Source organism: Rattus norvegicus, chromosome 6 (assembly GCF_036323735.1).
Source record: "Rattus norvegicus strain BN/NHsdMcwi chromosome 6, GRCr8, whole genome shotgun sequence".
Classification (NCBI taxonomy): Eukaryota; Metazoa; Chordata; class Mammalia; order Rodentia; family Muridae; genus Rattus; species Rattus norvegicus.
Window position 1 is genome coordinate 55,533,743 of NC_086024.1, and position 20,181 is coordinate 55,553,923.

At 48.1% G+C, this 20,181-nt stretch overlaps 1 protein-coding gene across 19 annotated transcripts in view; it reads left to right on the forward strand.

Annotated features, from left to right (window-relative positions):
- Positions 1 to 20,181, forward strand: part of Atxn7l1 (ataxin 7-like 1) — a 222,443-nt gene that overhangs the window by 46,434 nt on the left and 155,828 nt on the right. Inside the window, exon 1 of one of the 19 annotated variants that reach the window (XM_063262078.1) lies at positions 110 to 15,415. The exons of 17 other annotated variants lie outside the window; for them this stretch is intronic. In XM_063262078.1, the coding sequence (XP_063118148.1) occupies positions 15,358 to 15,415 (58 nt within the window). In that variant the 5' untranslated portion in view covers positions 110 to 15,357. Of the gene's footprint in view, positions 1 to 109; positions 15,416 to 20,181 lie in introns of those variants that run through there. One more of the 19 variants, XM_063262079.1, reaches the window with a different exon arrangement.

Sequence of the window (20,181 nt, forward strand, 5' to 3'; positions counted from 1 at the left end):
GACTTCTTCTTTTCCGATCTGTATCCCCTTGACCTCCTTTTGTTGTCTGATTGCTCTGGCTGGAACTTCAAGAACTACATTGAATAAGTAGGGAGAGAGTGGGCAGCCTTGTCTAGTCCCTGATTTTAGTGGGATTGCTTCAAGTTTCTCTCCATTTAGTTTAAGGTTAGCAACTGGTTTGCTGTATATGGCTTTTACTATGTTTAGGTATGGGCCTTGAATTCCAATTCTTTCCAGGACTTTTATCATGAAGGGGTGTTGAATTTTGTCAAATGCTTTCTCAGCATCTAATGAAATGATCATGTGGTTTTGTCCTTTCAGTTTGTTTATATAATGGATCACGTTGATGGTTTTCCGTATATTAAACCATCCCTGCATGCCTGGGATGAAGCCTACTTGGTCATGGTGGATGATTGTTTTGATGTGCTCTTGGATTCGGTTTGCCAGAATTTTGTTGAGTATTTTTGCGTCGATATTCATAAGGGAAATTGGTCTGAAGTTCTCTTTCTTTGTTGGGTCTTTGTGTGGTTTAGGTATAAGAGTAATTGTGGCTTCATAGAAGGAATTCGGTAGTGATCCATGCTATTTCTATCCGAGGGAATCAAACTCGGGTTGTGAGGCTTGGCAGCAAGCGCCTTTACCCACTGAACTTTTCCTGGACTTTTTGGTGTTGTTTTTCAAGACAGAGTCGCACTGTGTAGCCCTGGATGTCCTGGAACTCACTCTGTAGACCAGGCTGGCCTTGAACTCATGCCTGCCTGCCTGCCTGCCTTCTTTCTTTCTTTCTTTCTTTCTTTCTTTCTTTCTTTCTTTCTTTCTTTCTTTCTTTTTTTGTTCTTTTTTTTTTTCGGAGCTGGGGACCGAACTAGGGGCCTTGCGCTTCCTAGGCAAGCGCTCTACCACTGAGCTAAATCCCCAACCCCTCTTTCTTTCTTTCTATCTTTCCTTCCTTCCTTCCTTCTTCTTCTCTCTCTCTCTCTCTCTCTTGTTTATTATTAATTTATTTGATTTATTTATTATTTATTTATTTGAGACAAAGTCTCATTGGGTAGTTCTAGCTCATCTCTAGAAGCTGCTATGTAGACCATGCTGGCCTCTAACTCATAGAGATCCTCCTGCCTCTGCCTCCCTCACTGTAAACCTGAGTGTTGGTAATACAGATGTACACCACTAAGCCTAGCTTGGGATATTTTTTTTTTAATTTTTTTTTATCATGCCCATCTTAGTGAAGTGAACTTCTATGGTGTTAGTAGAAAGTAGCAGCACATGTGTGGCGATGTCCTTGTTCTCAGTCAAAGGATGCTATTCTCTGCTCGCACTAGGGTGTCCAAGCACATCAGGAGCATTGCCTTGTATGATCATAAGGGAAGAGCTCTCTGTCTTTCTCTCCGAACCCCTCCCCTGTTGCCTTCCACTGTGAATTTACTGCCCAGTGTCCCAGACCCCGACCTAGCAGTGGTTCTTGTTGGTCCTCAGTGCAACTCACCCTGAACCCCCCAGCATCCCACCCTGCTCCCCACACACTGTGGGTTTCCTAAAGTCCTTGGCTTCTCTCTCGCCATTGCTTAGGAATCAAACATCCTAAAACATTACAGCTGGAAGCAGCATAAGTCTCAACACATTCTTCCCGAGTGAGGTCCTGCTTGTGCCGAGAGGGTTTGAGGGCTGCAGAGATGGAAGTTCTCAGTGGCCAACTGACCCCTGAAGGCAGAGACCAGGCTCCCTTCCACTGGAGGGCGGGGCTTCTCAGGAGTTCTGGGAAGTTCTTGGTGATAAAGAGTTCATGTTTCCTCTTATTTCTCTACCTCTGCCTTGACTCCCTCATTTCCCAACTGAGAGACTTTTATATTAAAAATTCAAGACAATGCTTTCATTTTTAAATTCCATTTTATTTTTAATCCGTTTTTATAGAAACGCAGATTAAAAGTCAAACAGTAGCCATCTTTCTCAGGCCCAGCCCCACTTCCCAGAGGAACCTCTTTGAACTCTGGTGTTTTTTTCTTCCAAATCACTGCCCTCACTCAGATGTCTTGAATGCAGTCTTATTGGTGTTTAAACATTGCTGTGAGAAAGACCCGGCACAGTCCCTCCTTGCTCCTCCCCATCCTGACAGCCATGCCTTGTGGGGTTGACCCCGTGGTTGGGTTTCCACACATTATTCACTAGAGAGAGAACTGAGTGAGGTGGTGCTTTTTGTCTGTTCAGTTGTTTAGCTGTTTTTTTTTTTTTTTTCCTGAGCTACTCATGGTCTTTAAAGACTGGTTTTACTGCCTACCCAGGCCAAGTTCTTCCCCAGTGCCCCTGCAGACCTACTGGGTTCCTACTGTTGTCTTTGCTCCTAGCTTCCAAGCCCTCCCTGCATTATCTATCACTCTGACAGCCCAGCCCGTGCCTCCCATCTTCCTGCTCTGGCCTAGACTTGTTCATCTGGGATTCTTTTTGCTGTGTGTCTGGCTTAGATCCTTCTTTTCTTGGGGCCCAAGTCTTGGTTCCTTGTTGTTGTTGTTGTTTGATTGATTTCCATGTTGTTTGTTGTTGGTTTATGCCTTGGGGGGGGGTGTCTCCTAGTAGGTTCTTGGGAAAATGCATAGGAGGTAAATTTTCAGAAGCCACATGGAGCTGAAATTCCTCGGTGGGGGCATCACACAGAATTGTCACTTGAAATCTTTACATCTAAAATTTGAAGGTAGGGCTGGAGATGGTTCAATGATTAAGCACAGTGTGATGATTGGAGTTTGGATCCCCAAGAACCCATGCAAATAGCATCTGGGCATAGAGGGCTGCCTACAGCTCGAGTTTTCTAAGGCAGAGACCGTAGAGGAAGCTAGCTGGCAAGATTAGCTCTATCTTCAAGATCTAGGTGTGATTGAGAGACCCTGCCTTAGTAAATTATGTGGAGTTGTAATTGAGGATCACCTGGGGCTTCTGCATGCACCCTGAAACATTGAAATACACACATGCACACCACTCCTGCACACAAAGTCAAATATTAATTAAAATAAAATTCAGAAGTAGCTCTATACTGCCATTTTGAGTCCGGTCTGGTTTTCTCTCTGGAGATTTATAGAATCACTATCTTACCATTTTTTAAGAGAAACTAGGCAACCTCAACCTAGAACATTCCAGGGGAAACCACATGCCTCTCAGTAAGAGGTGGAAAGTCCTCCTCTGTGCATCCCTTTTCCTAAGCAGCAAGGGGAAAGATCGTGAGGCAGCTGTGGCTGCTGACTCTTTGCTGGCCCTGTGGCCCTGTGACTGCTCCTTCTTCCCTCTTTACTCCACAGTAGAGGGTGCTCCAGACGTAAGGAGGCAGCCTGGAGAAACACACATATCTTGTTTTTTTTTTTTTTTTAAAAAAACAAAACAAAACAAAATGATTTTCCGCCCCCTCCCACAGCCCCAGGGAGTAAAAGTGAGCTGGAGACAGAGGACAAGAACACCCTGAGTCCCTCTCCTAGGGAGGACCAGTCCCACCCACAACCCCCTACCTCCTTTTATCAGGCACCCTGTTCCTTATATTTCCCAGTAAATGATCTTTTGTAACAGGCCTGCGAACTGATTGTTCCTGACTGGCAATTTCTCTGAAGCAGAGTAATAAATACGAGAACCCAGGAAGAGGCTGTTCAGAACATTTGCTTCTTATTTAAAGAATTTATTTTTTAACATCAAACTTTCTGTATCTTTTTCCTCAATGTCTAGCCTCGAGAAGGTGAGACTGATTTAAGTTAAAGTGTTATCTTTTAAACTATTCAAGGAAGCCGCGTGTAGCGGTGCACATCTTTTAAACCCCAGTCCCAGAGGCAGGCAGATCTCTCTGAATTCAAGGCCAGCGTAGTCTACATAACAAGACCCTGTCTCACCAATAAGTAATTGCCTATACATTAAATCAACGAAGGACTCCTCAGCTCTGCCCACTCCCCTCGGGCCTCTCCTCCTGTCTTTCCTCCTTTTACTAATTTTGAAACCTTTCGTGTGTGCATTTTGAAAGATTCCTGAGATTTGGAGTTAATCACTGAAGGGAAGAAGGCAGTAAGAAACAGAGAGGAAAAAAGAATTAAAGCAAATAAACAATAACAGCAACAAAGACTGATCTCAAGGTCAAGTCAGAAGGAAGTACCGCTGAAAACCTGAAGCACAGGTAAATATGATCTGACTTTATTCTAATGGATCTGGGTGTCCTGGCTTTCAAACTCCTCATCCATAGACCCTGAAGGAATAAACAGAGAACCTTACTAGACCGTTTCTCCCAGTACCGGCTCTTCCTTTTTCAGTGGACCGGTCCATTTTCTATCCTATCACAAAAGGCCCAATGCTTTTATTTCAGGATTTAGAAGGGAAGAGAGTGTCTAGACAACACCACTGAAATGACTGGCCAAAGAGACAGAGATCCGTAGGCACCTACTGGGTTTACCAGGAGCTTTTTACACCAGGGAGGAACCATTCGCTCTCCCAGAGACTGCCCAATGGAAGCTCTGGGAATGTCATACAGTTTCTGGTTTAAGGAAGGTATTTTAGCAAAAGCCTCATAACGTCGGTGGATAAGAGGTGCTCCCCGTGAAGTCCTGCAGGCAAGTAGATACACAGCAGGTCGGACGGTTGCCCTGACTCTGTAGTTCAGGCAATGCTGTGTACTCGTCGCCGTTCCATTACTGTGGGAAAAAAAAAAAAAAAAAACCACACCTGAGACAAATCAGCTGAAAAGATGAGAGGTTTATTTTGACTCATGGTCTCAGAGGTTTCAACGTATTGTCACTTGGCCATGACGCAAGACATCATGAGAAAGGCGTAGTAGAGGGGAGACTCTGTCCTGGTGACAGGGAAGCAGGCAGGAGGGAAAGGAGAGGAAGGAGAACGTGAGAGAACCTGGACAAGATCTGACCTCAACATAATGCTCCAAGTGACCCACTTTCTCCGGCCAGGCCCTACCTCCTCGTGGTCCGGTCATTTATAAATTCATCGATTGCTTCACTCATTGATGAACTGAGCACCCTCACGATCCAATCAGTTCAATAGCCCCACCAGTTAGGGCCAAACTCTCAACACATGGAGCCGTTTTATATCTAGATCATAACGGACTGAGATCGATCTTTCTGTATTCACCCATAAAAATCCCTGAGAGTTGAAGCAATGCCAGGCATGTATGTGGAATGAAAGGGTGTAGGGGACGGCTTTGCGCAACACTGCAGGAGTCTTTCCTGCCCCCTCGCTTTTAGGGGTTGCATTAGCAGTAACTGAGAGGGTCTTCATACAACCCCGTGAGAGCAAAGCTTGGAGATCGGTCTAGATCTTCAGGACCAATACTCCCAAACACCGTTTGTCCAGGTCAGGATAAAAGTTCATGGGCAAATAGGTAAAATGTTGAGGGTTTAAAGTCAGTCGAACAAGTACAAGATGAGACACAGCTTAGGAAACCTCGCACGTTCTTACGCTTTAGTGGACGCTAAGCCCAGTGTTCAGACAGGTCAGCTGTGACTGCCGGCAGAGGCTCCTGGCAAGTCATTCAGTGGCTGCTTCATTAATTTTGCCAAATGCTGACTGGGAGCCTGCCATGTGCCAAAGCACTGTGCTCAGGGGAGACCTTTCCTGCAGACAGTCACGAAGGTGTGCTGGAGGACTGGAGGGTGGCAGAGTACTCTCCTGAGACACCGAACAAGGAGGGAGAGGGAGGTGCCTCATCCAAATATAAGGAGTAAAGGCAGTGCCCAGCGAGTGCGAGGTTGAGTGATGCAGTGAGAGCTAGCTGTGTGGTACACAGGATGGGATGTCCGGGAGGAGTGGGAGCCACCGAGAGGAAAGCAGGGAGAAGATTCTGTTGTGTTTTTCTCCTACCCTACAGCCTGGGGCATCTTAGATCTCATTTCTTCAGTTTCCTCTTTCAAGAGCCTCAGGCTTCATCTTTGGTCCTCTGCTTTCCCATATATTTGCGTCTCTTACTGGCCTTAACCAAGTGCACGTCCTTAAACATGTTCTGTTCGCACATGTGCACAACATTTCTGGCTTCTCATCCCTGAGCTCAGGGCCCGTCTTGCTGCCTATATGATGCTCCATACTGAGCACGTTGAAGCCTCTGGGCCTCTGCAGTGCGTCTGCTGGGGAGGCCATAACAAAGTGCCACAAGTGGCTGGCTGAAATCATAGAACTGTTCTCTCACAGCTCGGGAAGGGAGGAGTGCAGCATTAAGACGTTGGCAGTCCCGCTCTCCCTGATGGCTGTCGGGGAGGCTGTGCCTGTCCATCACTTAGTGTGGTTGGTCAGCAGGGCCTTCACCCCAGTGTCTGCCTCTTGTGGTCACAGTGTCTTCTCCCATGCATACCTGTCTCTCCTCCTGCTATGAACAGCAGTCACGTTAGGTTAGGGTCTATACGGCTGACCATTGCTTCTTAAGAGAGTTCATTCCCCCGTTCGCAGTGCACACTGGTGGTGCCCACTTTGGAGCCTGAGGAAAGAAGGATTGTGAATTCAAGGATATTGGCTCTATATTCACAGGGGCCAGGGCTAGGGCTTTAAACAGATCTTTGAAGGGGGGCAATAATTCCTGCAGCCCTTCCAGGCCAGCTGATACCCATGTCTTTCTTAGAGTTCTCAGAGTGAAACCCAGGGCAGTGTGCATGCCTCCTAATATTTTGTGTGGCCCCTCTCCATCCAGTGCACCTAAATATTCTGCTGACATTACCCACAGGGACAGGGGCAAACCAGACCACTTCTCCCACCTCCACCTCCACCGCCCTGCTTCCAGCTACAAAAGACCACCAAACCCAGCCATGAGATTGATCATGGGACTGTCTTATGTAAGACCCCCATGTGCCTTCCCATGTCACCCAGAGTTATTACCAGCATCCTTACTCCACACCATCCTGGCTCCTTGGCTCTGGCACCTGTGACCCGTTTCTTTTCTTTGTTTGGAATTTTTGGAGACAGGGTCTTGTTGTTAACTGAGGCTGGGTTTGGACTCATTCACTATGTAGCCCAGGATGAGCTCACAATCTTCCTGCCTCAGCATCCTCAGATGCGTATAGCTACGTACCACCACACACAGCTCCAGTGTGCTCTGGCCGGCCACTCTTCTTGTGACTAACTCCTAAACTCTCTCCCTAGAGTCTTCACATCAACAGGGTAGGTAGGCCCTGTGAGTGCGCCTGCTCCCCTGTATGTATGGCTGCCTCTCCTTCCGCACATCTCGGCTCACACACCATTTTATTAAAGGATAGTTAAATAAAATAATAATATATGTTACCACTGCAGACAGGGGATGTCACACAAGTGTTCTCTAAGAATGTAGCGTGCTCGGACCTGGAGGGCATTGTGCTAAATGAAATGAGTCAGTCACAGGAAGACCAAGGCTGAATTATAATGCTGTCATGTCAGATATCTAAAGTCCTCAAACTCACAGGAGCAGGAAGTAGAATAGAGATTCCCAGGAGCTGTGAAGAGGGGACTAGGGAATTGTCACACTGTGGGTCCAGTTTCAGTTGTGTATGGTGGAAAAGTTCTAGAACACTCAACACAACATGGTGCTTATATTTAAGAATACAGAACGAGGGCTGGAGAGTTGGCTCGGCCATCAAAGGCTGGGCTCACAACGAAAAGGATAAGAATACAGAACTACGTATGGGTTTACTGCCATCCCATGTTATATGGAGTTTTAAGCCACGATTTTAAAAATGACTATGTGATTCACTGACCCCTTTGTTATATTGAAATATTCAAGGTTAAAGGACTTACCCAGGGCCTCAAATAAGTCAGTGTCAGACAGTGGTAGGGAGTAGGCCTTTGGAACCCAGAGTACTTCCCCCTTCTCAAAGTTGTTGTATCACAACTATTTGTCAAAGCCCACGTTATAGGGCAGGCAAGATGGCTCGGCAAATAAATGTACTTAACGCCAAGTGTGACAACCTCTTTAATTCAGAATCCCCACAATGGAAGGAGAGAACAGATCCTTACAAGCACAGTATGGCATACAACCACCCCACCCCACACATATAAATAATAAATAAATTAAAAAGAAAAGATACACAGCAGGTAGTGGTGGCTTATGCCTTTAATCCCAGCACTCAGGAGGCAGATGCAGGTGGATCTCTGAGTTAAGAGGACAGCCCGGTCTACAGAGCGATCCCAGAATAGTCAGGGCTACACAGAGAAACCTCATTTTGAAAAACAAACAATTCAAGTCACACAGTTCCTGGAGGTGTGCCCATAATCCCTGGGGAGAAAATGTCCTGTGTGTTGGTTTCATGAAGTTCTTCTATGACCCACAGGTTGGGCAGGAGACTGGAAAGTGACACTCCTAGGTGACATGTCTTCCAAATGCAGGGAGCTTGTCTGAGTCTCTGTGCCAAGCACAGGGTACTCCCAGTGCCAAGAAGCTGGACAAAGACTGTGGATAGAAGAAGGAAGACAGGCTGGCTGCTAGTCTGCTTGATCCTTGTAGTGTAGGCTGTTTACAACTGAAAGAGACCACTCATGTCTCCTAGGGGTACAGCCCCACTCAGCAACTGATAGTCTACATCTATATTCTTTAATTTCTCCCTAGAAAGTGATGGCTTCCGTCACAAGGGGTGGATGCTTCCCACTGCTGGAGGGGTGGGACACTGGCTTCCCACTGCGGGGGGTGGTGGGACACTGGCTTCCCACTGCTAGGGGTGGTGGGACACTGGCTTCCCACTGCTAGGGGTGGTGGGACACTGGCTTCCCACTACTGGAGGGGTGGGAAACTGGCTTCCCACTGCTGGGGGTGGTGGGACACTGGCTTCCCACTGCTAGGGGTGGTGGGACACTGGCTTCCCACTACTGGAGGGGTGGGAAACTGGCTTCCCACTGCTGGGGGTGGTGGGACACTGGCTTCCCACTGCGGGGGGTGGTGGGACACTGGCTTCCCACTACTGGAGGGGTGGGAAACTGGCTTCCCACTGCTGGGGGTGGTGGGAAACTGGCTTCCCACTGCTGGGGACAGGGCACTGGCTTCCCTGTGTTGCAGCCTCCATCCAACCTGACTTCTCTGGGCGGCTAACACTGTGCTCCTCCCACTCTTTCTCACATTCTAGCTCCAGCCTTTCTGGGGTGTCTTTTTGCCTGTGACTGTCCCTTCCTTCTTTTTGTCTCTATTTGTTGGTTTTCCCCAGATCCTATCCTTAATGCTGTTGCCAGGCAACAGTTTTCCTAGGGTATCTGCCGCCATGTTCCTGACTCTAGGCCATCTGGATCATCATAAAATCCTTATCCCTCCCCCGCCCCCCTGGCCCTTGTTTGCCTCCTTAGGTAGAGAGTGATTTTTGTCTTCTTCATATGTCTTAGTCTGATCTAGCTGCAATAACAAAGTCCTGTGCACTGGGTGGCTTATCTGACAAGGTGATTTTTCATAGTTCTGGAGGCTAGAAGGTCAAGATCAGGGGGACCACAAGGGGTGGGGTTCTTCCTGGCTCACAGACAGCCACCTTTGTGCTCTGTGCTCATCCAGCAGAGAGAGCAGCCTAGTGTCTCATCCCCTTCTTGTAAGGGCACTAACCCTGGTGTAGAGCCCGCTCTCATGGCTCACCTAAACCTCAGCATCTCCCAGAGGTCTCACCTTCTCGCACTGTCCCTGGAGGTCTGAGCCTTTTACAAATGCACTGGACACATCTTGGCCTATAGTTTGGCACAACCTGGCTTCCTGCTGCATTCCTGTTCGCCTCCCCTCTTTCCAGTAACCCAAGCCAGAAAATGACATCATTGCCCACAGCGGCAGTGCCAGGTGTCTCCAGGTCCCCTGTCCTTGTAACCACTGCCTGTCAGTCACATATCCTTTCACTACTCACGGACCCTGCAATGTTCTCTCATTGCCCAGCCTGTCTCACCAAGCCCAGCTTTGCTTCCAGAAGAAATACCCAACCGCTGTTCTTTGCGCTATGTCTCGTACATTTGGACACAGCACACTCTGCCTCTCCCCTCTCTGGCAGGACTGCCCTTCTTCCTGGCATCTTCTCTAATACACTAATCTACGCACAGTACCTGCCAGACCAAATGCATCTCAATGTTCTTGCTCTTGCCTCTACTTGGGGCACCCTTACCCATAGCCCCAGGACTCAGTCTCATCTGTCAGAACTCAACCCTGGGTCACCTTGGTGAGGCCTAACTTGTCTCCAAACATCGTGAGCTTTCTATGTGTCTTGTTTATTACTGTAATGCATCGTTATGGGCTTTAGTGTCTTGGCTGCCTCCCTGAATTATCTGTGAGCTCCTTGGGGGCAGGAATCACCTCACTCAATGACAGCCGATGCACGGGGAACAAGCAGGAGAGCGGGTGGAGAAGGGCAATAGGGTAGGAACAATAACATCTTTCCCATTCTGTATCTCCAGGGCACTGCTGGCATAAGTGCCATCAGCTGCCTGCCCTTGATACTTCCTGTGCACGCATTCAATCCCCGGAGGGAGCCATGAGTGTTCCTATTTCCTCCCCCAGCCCTGCCAAGATCCCTCCTGCCCACATGAATGCCCTCCTGAGTAAAACCCATCCCTCCTCAGCTTGAGTTCCCATTTATTTCTCCCTTTCAGCCTCTTTGCTCCACCCTTGTTCTGTGTGTGCTGCTCTGTCTTCTAACAGTCGGATGTAGTACAGCCCTGTGTAACACCTGTGTGATCTGCTGTCAGCCCTGGTCGCTGCTTTCAGTGAGTAGTGACTCCACTGTAGACAATGGCTTTGATTTGTGCTTTTTTTCTTTTCTTTTTTCTTCCTTCCTTCCTTCTTTCCTTCCTTCCTTCCCTCCCTCCTTTCTTTCTTTCTTTTCTTTCTTTCTTTCTTCCCTCTCCCTCCCTTTGTTCTTCCTTCCTTATCCCACACCCCCTCAATACAAAGAAGGTTTCTGTGTAGTCCTGGCTATCCTGGAATTCACACTGTAGACCAGGGTGGCTTTGAACTCAGAGAGATCCTCATGCCCCTGTCTCTCAGTGCTGAGACTAAAAGGCGTACACCCCCACTGCCCAGCTCCATTCTTTCTTGCTCATCGGACATTTGGTTAATGCTTCTCCATATGATGTACTCATAACTGGCCTCAGAGTTGGGTCACTTCTCTGCCTGCCTCTCTTTCTCTGAGCTAGATCCTCTTCGGAAAGACCGAGCAGCCCGGGAGTCGTGTGTCATGAGACAGGTTTCAAATGTGGTTTCCACTAATTTAAACCAGGGTCTGGAAAGCAGGCCGTTTAATGTCTAAGCCTCCAGCTCCTTATCTCTGCAATGGAGGCTGGATCTTCCCTGTGAAGTACAGAGAGGGTGAAAGGAAGTGATCTGCATAAGGCACACAGCGCACTGCCTAGCAGGAAGGGAAGGTTGGCCTCCGTGATTGATGTTTTCAATATTGTTTCACCAATAACTCTGCCCCTAAATATCTGTCAGGCTAGTGGGCTGTACTCCAGGCTTCCCGAGTTGCCCCTGAAACCTACCCTTCTCCTGTTAGTTGGAATGGAAGCCTAACTTTCCATGGGGTGGGGAGAGGTGCCAGGGAGGTCTCGACCACAGCTTCTGTCTTCATGGGGCATAGCCAACGTTCCCAGTCTTGGTTAAACATGGACTGAGCTGTCTCTTTACCCTTACATGCAATGCCTGGGAAAACCAGTAACAGCAGCCCCCTTAACTGGTCACTTCTGTAGGCATGGCAGCTAGCCCCTTTCCATCCGATCACTTCAGGGGTCAGGATTTGCTTTTCTTGGTTTAAGAGGGTCTGAGGAAGATGTTGCTTTTCTTCAAAAGCTTCCCTGTGTTGTGAGATATCCCTGCCTCTGTGTGAGAACAAGATATGCTAGGCCACATCTGTCAGCCTCAGGGGCACAGCTGGGGCGATGGCTGCCTGGAATGTGTGACTAAGGACTTCCCAAGTCTCTCTGTCTGACCAGAGCTGGCAAGAAGCCTGACCTTTGAAGTTAAGGGTGAAGTCCCTCCTGGTCCCTTGCCTGTAGGGAGTATCTTCCTGGATGCTTCCTGTGAGTAGCTGGTAACTGCTCCCCCGCACCAGAGAAGAGGCTGTCTTGTAACCCTGTGTCCAGAGGCTGGACTAGCAAACCAAATAGGTGATTCTCACTGTGTGCCTTTCTCCCTCATCCCAGTTCATCAACAGATGAAGACACTGAAGAGTAGGCCCTTTCTGTTGCTGGGGTGTTCAGGACATGCCACCCGGTGAGGGTCAAACAGCTGCATCAGAGTCACCTGGAGAGCTGTCTCCCAAAATGCAGGTTCCTGGAGCTCTCCTTCATAATTTCCAATTCCATGAGTCTGGCTCATGCCAGGAATCTATCCTTAAAGACTCCCGAGAGACTGTGGTAGGCAGGTGTGGCATAGTAATCCTGATGCATTTGGTGCCTTACTTCCCTAGTGGGGGCAGGTGCTTAGGAGCCCCAGAGAGATTTGACAGGTCTGTGACAGAGGCCCAGAACACTAAGGAGGCTGCAAAGCTCCTGCCTTGATCTTAGCAGCCAGGGCCGGAGCTGTTTCTGCACTGAATGAAATCAGGGCATCTGAATGGGAGGCCTGGGGAGCTGTGCGGAAACCAGGGCAGAGAAGAAGGCTTTGGATGTGCATATCCTATCCAGCCATGACAGGGATGGGGCAGGGAGCATGATCAGGCATGAAATTTGTGTGCAAAATGATGAATTGTCAGTTGAAGTTGGCGGGACACTGATCCAAGTAAGTGGGCCTGGTGCAGGAACAGAAAGCGGTGACTAGGTCTAAGGTTCCCAGTCTAGGCAACTCCCACGGCATGCACAGACGGAAAGGCACCATCCCAAGTTGCAGCAAGACCCTCCACCCTCAGCAGTTTATACTACAAAGCCACCAGGTGAGTGGGCACACAAGCTAGCATGATAATTGTGTTTCCGCGGGTGAAAAAAAATAGTGCTTAAGTCAGGAAAAGCAAAATAAGTAAGTTCTGCATAGCTCTGGAAGTGGGCATCACACCAGGCTTCTGGAAAGGGTCCCCTGACATCTGGAATTTAGAGCCAAGAAGCAAGGTCCCTTTGGTATCTGAACCTGGGTTATTGGTGCTATTACAAGAAGGTGAGGTCTTTTCTTCTGTTTCTTTTGACTGAGTGTGTGTGTGTGGTGTGTGTGTGTATGTGTGTGTGTGTGTGTGTCTGTGTCTATGTGTCTGTGTGTCTGTGTGTGTGTATCTGTGTGTGTCTCTGTATGTCTGTGTGTGTGTCTGTGTGTCTCTGTGTCTGTGTGTCTCTGTGTGTTCAGTGAGAGGCAGTTTTATGGTACTATGAGAAAGCCCTCCAGGCATGCAGACCTTAAGTAAATAAAAGCACACAAATAAAATTTTCAAACTATGTCCTTTCAGAACATAGTAGGATTTGCTGAGAAACTGGATTGAATTCCCTTTGCTCACCTAACTGCTAAGTGAGAAAGAAATTCAGAAGAGGGACCATGTTTTCTCCAAAGGATCTGCTGAGACGGGGCCCACGGCGGGCCTGTTGACTCTAATGCGTGACCTTCTAAAAGCCAACTGGGGTGTGTGAGCTGTGGCTATGTCAGCTACAGGCTAATGATGGGGCTGAAGTTTAGTTGGCCAGACCTGAACCCAGAGGAGTAATTCCGCCCATGGGTAATAGGTTGCATCTGAGGTCTGAAGGCCACTGCACAGTCCTCAGGGCAGGGTTGTTTGTCTAGTGGTGGTGAAGGCTTGGCCTGAAGCATCCACACTTTCACTGGTTTCCACATGGATCCCAGATGGCCAGCCAAGCACCGGGATTAGTGTTTGACCCTAGAGCACAAAGCAGGTTTTCTCTTGAGTCAAGAGGTGAGTGTAAAAATGTCAGGACATTGCTAGCAACCTATTTTAGGTAGATTTTCAGAGAGTAGTCGTTCATTTGCCCCAATCCATCCTAGATCCTAAATATGATACCCTGGACCATATTTCAGTACAGAACATCTCTACGGGGTACAACCAGAGGTGTTGCTAGTCTACTGACTTTCTGAGAGAGTTAACAGCTCTTATTTGTAGTGCACTATTGAACCCCATGAATCTCTAAGAGGTACCTGAGAGGGGCAGAGTGAACCATGTGTTAGGAGTTCCCACAGAGATGCCAATGTATGTAAAGAACTGCGCCCCCAATGAAGAGCATCCTAACAGTCAGAAGTTCCATGTCACCAGACTATACTGGACAACCCCTGGGTATCCAGTTCTCTCCTCTTTAGTAGCTGTCATGATAAGACAATAATTGGATAACTTAAGGTGCTATTACATCCCTTGAAGAACTTGTTAAAGATCCATCCAGGGGGACTAGAGAGATCGCTGATGGCTAAGAGTACATGCTGCTTCCCCAAAGGACCAGAGTTTAGTCTCCAACAACACAGGCACAAACACATACGTGCCCGCATGTACACACACACACACACAAAACACACCATAAATAAAAATTAAATTGTAAAATGAACTAAACAAACGAAATAAAAATGCAACCCCTTGAACTCAAATCTCCCAGGGGGTCTGATGCCACAGAGAGAGTCCGGATGTCTGTCACTGGCAAGCAAATAGCATATTTGAAGTTACATGTGCAGACACCTTACTCCTCTGTTGACTTCCCCAATGGCTTCCATGACTTGCAAGCTCCAGGTCTAGTGACCTTTAGCACAGTGAGTTTATCTCATCTGTGATGCCACAGAGCAACAGGACTGTTAAAAGTCCCACCCTGCAAAACCTGGTTCCGACATTAGCGGAGGAGCGCCCTGTGGTGCAGCAGACAGCAGACGTGAGCTACCCCATCTCATCCTACCAGCATCTCTGTTATTACCAACCCCATTTTCCAGATGACAAAATGGAGGCCCGGAACCATCTTCCAAAGAGGTGGTGCCAGGATTCCAAGCCAGGCAGCCTGACTGCATAGTCTGTATTGTACGCTTGGTGCCGAGCTGCCTCTGAAAGACAGTGCTCCTCTGAGGGTCTTTGGCTTCCAGCTCATTCAGGCTGAAGTTCAGTTCAGTTTTGTGGGAACTGAATTGAGTTGGAGATGCCAACACTGGCCTAAGGCATCTCATTTCATCCAAGCAGCAACCTAGCAGCAACCTTGTGGGGAAGGTGTGATTACTGCCTTCCAGAGGAGGAAAAGCAGACCCAAAGAGGTTAGTCCTGTGGCTTGATAGGTGCTACACAGCCAGCTAGGGACAGAGAGTCATTTATTGGTCCTTTCTCTACCCCAGCTACCTAGCTGAATCTCTTCCGTGGTCCCTTAGGCTAATGTAAGAGAGCTTTGACTCCTTGGTCCTTATCTAAACATTCGGGCTTGTTTCTGGCAGTCTTCACTTTTGACTGTTAAACGACTGAGTCTGTAAATAAAACCTAAGTGTACACGTGGGGAAGACAGATGTATCCAGAAACGCCCTAAGACCTCAGCCACATGGAGTTGGCTGAGGGCAACAGTAAGAGGCAAAAGACCAAGCACTTGTGGAGAAAGGGTGAGTTGTGCCTGTGGGAACAGAGGATTCCTGGATGAGGCTATACTAAAGCAAGCCCTTCCGGGACTTGCACAGTTGCAGAGGCTGTGAGGGGTGTGAGCAGACAGGGAGAGCTTCGTGGAAGCTGAACCTGGGCCCCTGGCTTAGGGCCAGATCCCAGGGGTTCACCCTTCCCGGTCACAGGATCCCTTCTGACCTCAGGCCATAACTAGTCTGGTGTTTGATTTGTGATCAAAGACCTGATTTCCTCCTCCAGCTGATCAATCTTTTCCATTAGCTTAAAACAGCTTTTGTAGGCCTCTCTCTCTCCAGCTCTCTCTCCCCAGGCCTCTGTGCCTACAGCAGTTCTGAAGGCGGCTGCTTGCGATGAATGGAGTGTCAGGTGAGTGACAGACTGGAGCAGCCCAGTATGATGAGACACTTGGCTGTTGGTTTTTGTTCTCTTAGAGCAGGGAAGTGTTTCTGCCCTTCATGAGACCTGTCCCAGTGGCTGGTCCAACTGGAGAGGCTGCAACTCATCTTGTTAGTACCTAGTCTTGCCTTAAGGCATTGGGATATCACACATTCAACTGTCCCAAGAGCCTAAGTGCTTTGCACACTGATTTGGGGCTATTAAACAGATCCTTGCCACGGCCACTGGCTCTACTGAGAGGACATATTTCTCTTGGTGGAGCCAAATGGCACATTTACCCCCTGAGTCCTGGCAGCACCATTGTGATCTTGAAGGGTGCTTGGAGTCTTCTGCAGCCTGAACTAGTGGCTGTCTTGTGGGGAGCCATTGCCTTGCCAGTTTGGATAAACTACAGCCACAACATAGTCTGTTCTCTGCCTGGGGACACTAGCAAGTGCCACCACATCAAGAGTCTTTTGCTATGGGCCTTCCACATAGGAGTCAGCTTACCAGTGCTATGAATGTCTCAGGAATATGTAGGCGCACCCATTGTTCCTGATTCCACTTCACAGAGCCTTGTGGAATTTCTTTCCATTGTGTTTTCCATTTGCAGAAAGAACTCTGAGGTAGAATTCCATCATGGAGCCAGGGGTAGTATATCTGAAATGATGGAGAGAGTTTTCTGGATCGTACTTTCTTGACTGTGTGGGTTACTGGTCATAGTCACATGTTTTGGCTGGCTTTATCAGCAATGACATAATAGGTGAGCCTACCCTGCAGAGTTACTGGAGAAGGGCTTGTCATGTCAACTCTCCTGTGTTCATGAGCTACCCATGGGCTTCTTCATGAACTACTTAAAAAACTGGTGCATCCCATCCTTCAAGAAGTCTTTTATATTATTATGTAGGGACAAGAGTTGTGTGTGTATCTGGTGGGTAGATAGTGGCTAGCTCCTCTGGAGGCCACTGGATACATTTATCAGCAATGGTAGAAGAACCAGAAAGAATGGCTTTCTTCCAAGTCCTTGTCTTAGCAGAACTGTGGAAGTCTTCAAAGTGGTGTGGGCTGGGCTCTCACAGGCAGCTGGTGCCCCAGCCCTGATTCTTCTGACTCTCACCATTCTGTCTTGTATACATTGTGTGCCCACATAAGGACTTGAAGCAAGATGGCTGACCTTATGCAGACTTTTTTTTTTTTTTTTTTGCTTAAAGATGTCAAAGGAAGTCTGGATTCTGTGTATGCTAGTTCTCCCAGACTCCCACCTGACACTGAATGCATGCTAGAGATCTGTGGCATGGGAGACAAGTGACATTGTACGCCAGCCCAGCCAAGGATCTCCTGAGATATATTTTAGCCCCGGAGGGCCAGCTGGATCCACTTGTTGTTGGCTAAGTTTCTTTAGTTTAGTTTTTAAATTTTAATTGACTGATTGATATTAAAACTATGCCTTACTTTTTCTCCCCCCTCCCCAAAGTGTAGTGATAAAACAGGTGGAGACCATGTTAAACGCATCTCAGAATCACAGTGTTTAAATCATCTAATGCTTCCTGTGGCGCAGGCAGAGATGGTGGGGTGATTAAGCAGACAGTTTTAACTCCTCTCAAGAGTGAGCCGCTCTGATTTTATGTTCATTGCTCTGTTTAGAGATTCTCTGTGTCGCAGTGGCCACGTCCCCTTCCCTTCCCTCACCCACCTTTTCTTGGCACTTTTCCTTTTGGACCATCTAACATAACTAGGAGCCAAAAAGGAACTTAGGGCCAGTTAGTCCGTCTCGCAGTCACAGTTAGAGAGAGAAGCGTCCTTTATGGGCGGACATGAAAGCAGATGTCGCATTGATTTCCCCATGAACCACTTAAGGGGTTCTAATAGCACATTCGTGTTTGGCCCGAGAATCCTCTTTGGCCATGTCTTAGTGCACTTTCTGATGTTATAATGGAATTATCACAGACTGGCTGATTTATAGAGTCATTTATTTCTTACAGATCTAGAGGCTTGAAAGTCCCAGGTGAAGGGACCCTAGATCTTGAGGGCCTTCCTGCTGGACTATGCCATGGTGCAAAGTAGGAAGGCAACTTCAGAAATGGAGTGGGCAAGAAGAGAGGAGGGGGGGGAGGAGGGGAAGGAAGAGGAGGAGAATGGGGGAGGGAGAGGAGATGGGGGAGGAGGAAGAAGGGGAGGAGAGGAGGGGGAGAAGGAGGAGGAGGGGGAGGAGGAGAGTGAGGAGGGGAAAAGAGGAGGGGGAGGAGGAGGAGGGGGAGAAGGAGAGGGAGGAGGGGGAGGAGGAGAGTGAGGAGGGGAAAAGAGGAGGGGGAGGAGGAGGAGGGGGAGAAGGAGAGGGAGGAGGGGGAAAGAGGAAGGGGAGGAGGAGGGGGAGGAGGAGGAGTGAGGGAGGAATAGGAGGGGGAAGGGGAGGAGGAGGAGGAGGAATCAGAACATGTCCTTTTGCCAGGAACTGACTCCAGCAATAACTATCACACTGCTGTGCTAATAGTGTTTGTCCTCTGCCCTGGTAACCCACTCAATTCTAAGGAATCCACAATGTTGTACTAAGATTGCATTTCGAGCATGAGTATTTTCATAATTTGTTTTGTAAAGAAAAGCATGGGAATCATTATTTCCTGGTTCCCAAATTGACTGCCCTATTCCTTGAAATATGGTTCATCCTTAACCTCACAAAGATCTCTTCAGGGTGGAGTTGAAGGATAAGAACAGGGAAGACATAACAGACTGTGTCAGAAGGCCCAACCAGAGCTCGGGAAGCACCTTGGCCTTCACACAGATCATGGACTCTGGGACCAACTTGATAAGGGGGGAAATAGGGCTGTCCTGTCTACACAGCTGGCCTCTAAGCTCATATAGTCCTGCTGTAAGAGAAACCTTGGCCAAGGCACCTCAGAAACCTGCCATAGTGTTGTGTGTGCCTCCTATTTCCTGAAGGCTAATGCAGAGACTCTCAGGCCCGGAACTACCAGTATACATGCTAGGCTGATGGAGAAGGGTGGGTAAGAGTGAACAGGGGGAAGCCTGGTGGCTCTGTAACTGCTTGCAAGAGCCAAGGCTGGTTTTGCATCCAGAACATTGTTATTGTCAGATTTGTGAGGTATGGGCAAGGGGGAGCCCTTTACAGAATTAATCTCCTAGCTGCCAAGGTCATTGCTGCCCAGCTGGTCAGTCATATTCTCTGCCAGGCTGAGCTCAGCTGACACAGTGTACCCAGAACTGAACCTGACTGTGCTGGCCCAGGATCATCCAGGTTAGAGCTAAGGCAGGAAGGACTGGAAAAAGTCTAGATAGTCCATGGCTTGTTTCACACATGGTCTTGAAGTAAGGAGCCCACCCCTAGTGCCAGATCCAGGGCATCCATGCCAGGGCTAAGAGCCGGAAACTTCAGTGACTCTCCATTCCCGAAGAGCCCAGCTATTGGCACACTTTGCATGGTGAGATGGGCACCAACCACTTCTTCACTAATGTGGTCCACCTGCAGCCTCCTTAGATTCACAAAGTACTCGTCTCCCAACACATCCACAGAATGAATGAATTGATAAAATTATTGACCTTGTGATGTAGATAACAACATGGTTATTAGGGCAATTTATTATCATTTGCTTCATCCCCTCTGAGAGAGAAGATGAAGGAGGATGGGAAATAAATCATCTTCTTGGGAGCTCCAGCCTGGTTGATGTATTAGCATTGATTAAGCAGCTACTGTGTGCCAGGCTGTTTGGCCATTGAAGATCTCAGGAGCAATAATACATCACAGATCCTGTCTTCCAGAAGACCAGAAGACCATGGTGAGAGTCAGAGACATAAGCCAGGAAGTCCTGCTCTCACTGCTGAGGGAGGCTATGCCAGAGTGAAGGGGGAAATTTCCCGGGGAAGGGATCAGGTGAGTTCTAAGGGATAAGAGGACCATAGAAATCTCCATCGTGTGTCAGCTCTTTCCGAAATACACTATTCCATTCCCGAGGCAGAGACACACCTTTGAAGGAATTATCATGCCAAATGGTACAGCCAGAACTTGAACTTGGGGTGCGGAACGCCAGGGTACAGCAACCGGACACTGTTTTCAAAGTCTGAGGAAGACTTTGGGGGTTCAGTATAGCCCTTGGGCCTCCACACACCTTAACTGACTGTCTCTAAGGACCTGTTTTGTGGCCTTGTTGATCTTGGGTTGCTGCCCAGAGTAAGAAGTAAACTTCTTATGTTTGGCTCACAGCTACCTTCTGAAGAAGCTTAATGTGTCGAAATTAACATTTATTTTCATAACAACAATTTTAGAGTAAATTTTAAAAGAGAAATATGTTTTGAGTGCTGTAAAACTGTTTTCAATGTGCTGTAGTGTGTGTGTGTGTGTGTGTGTGTGTGTGTGTGTGTA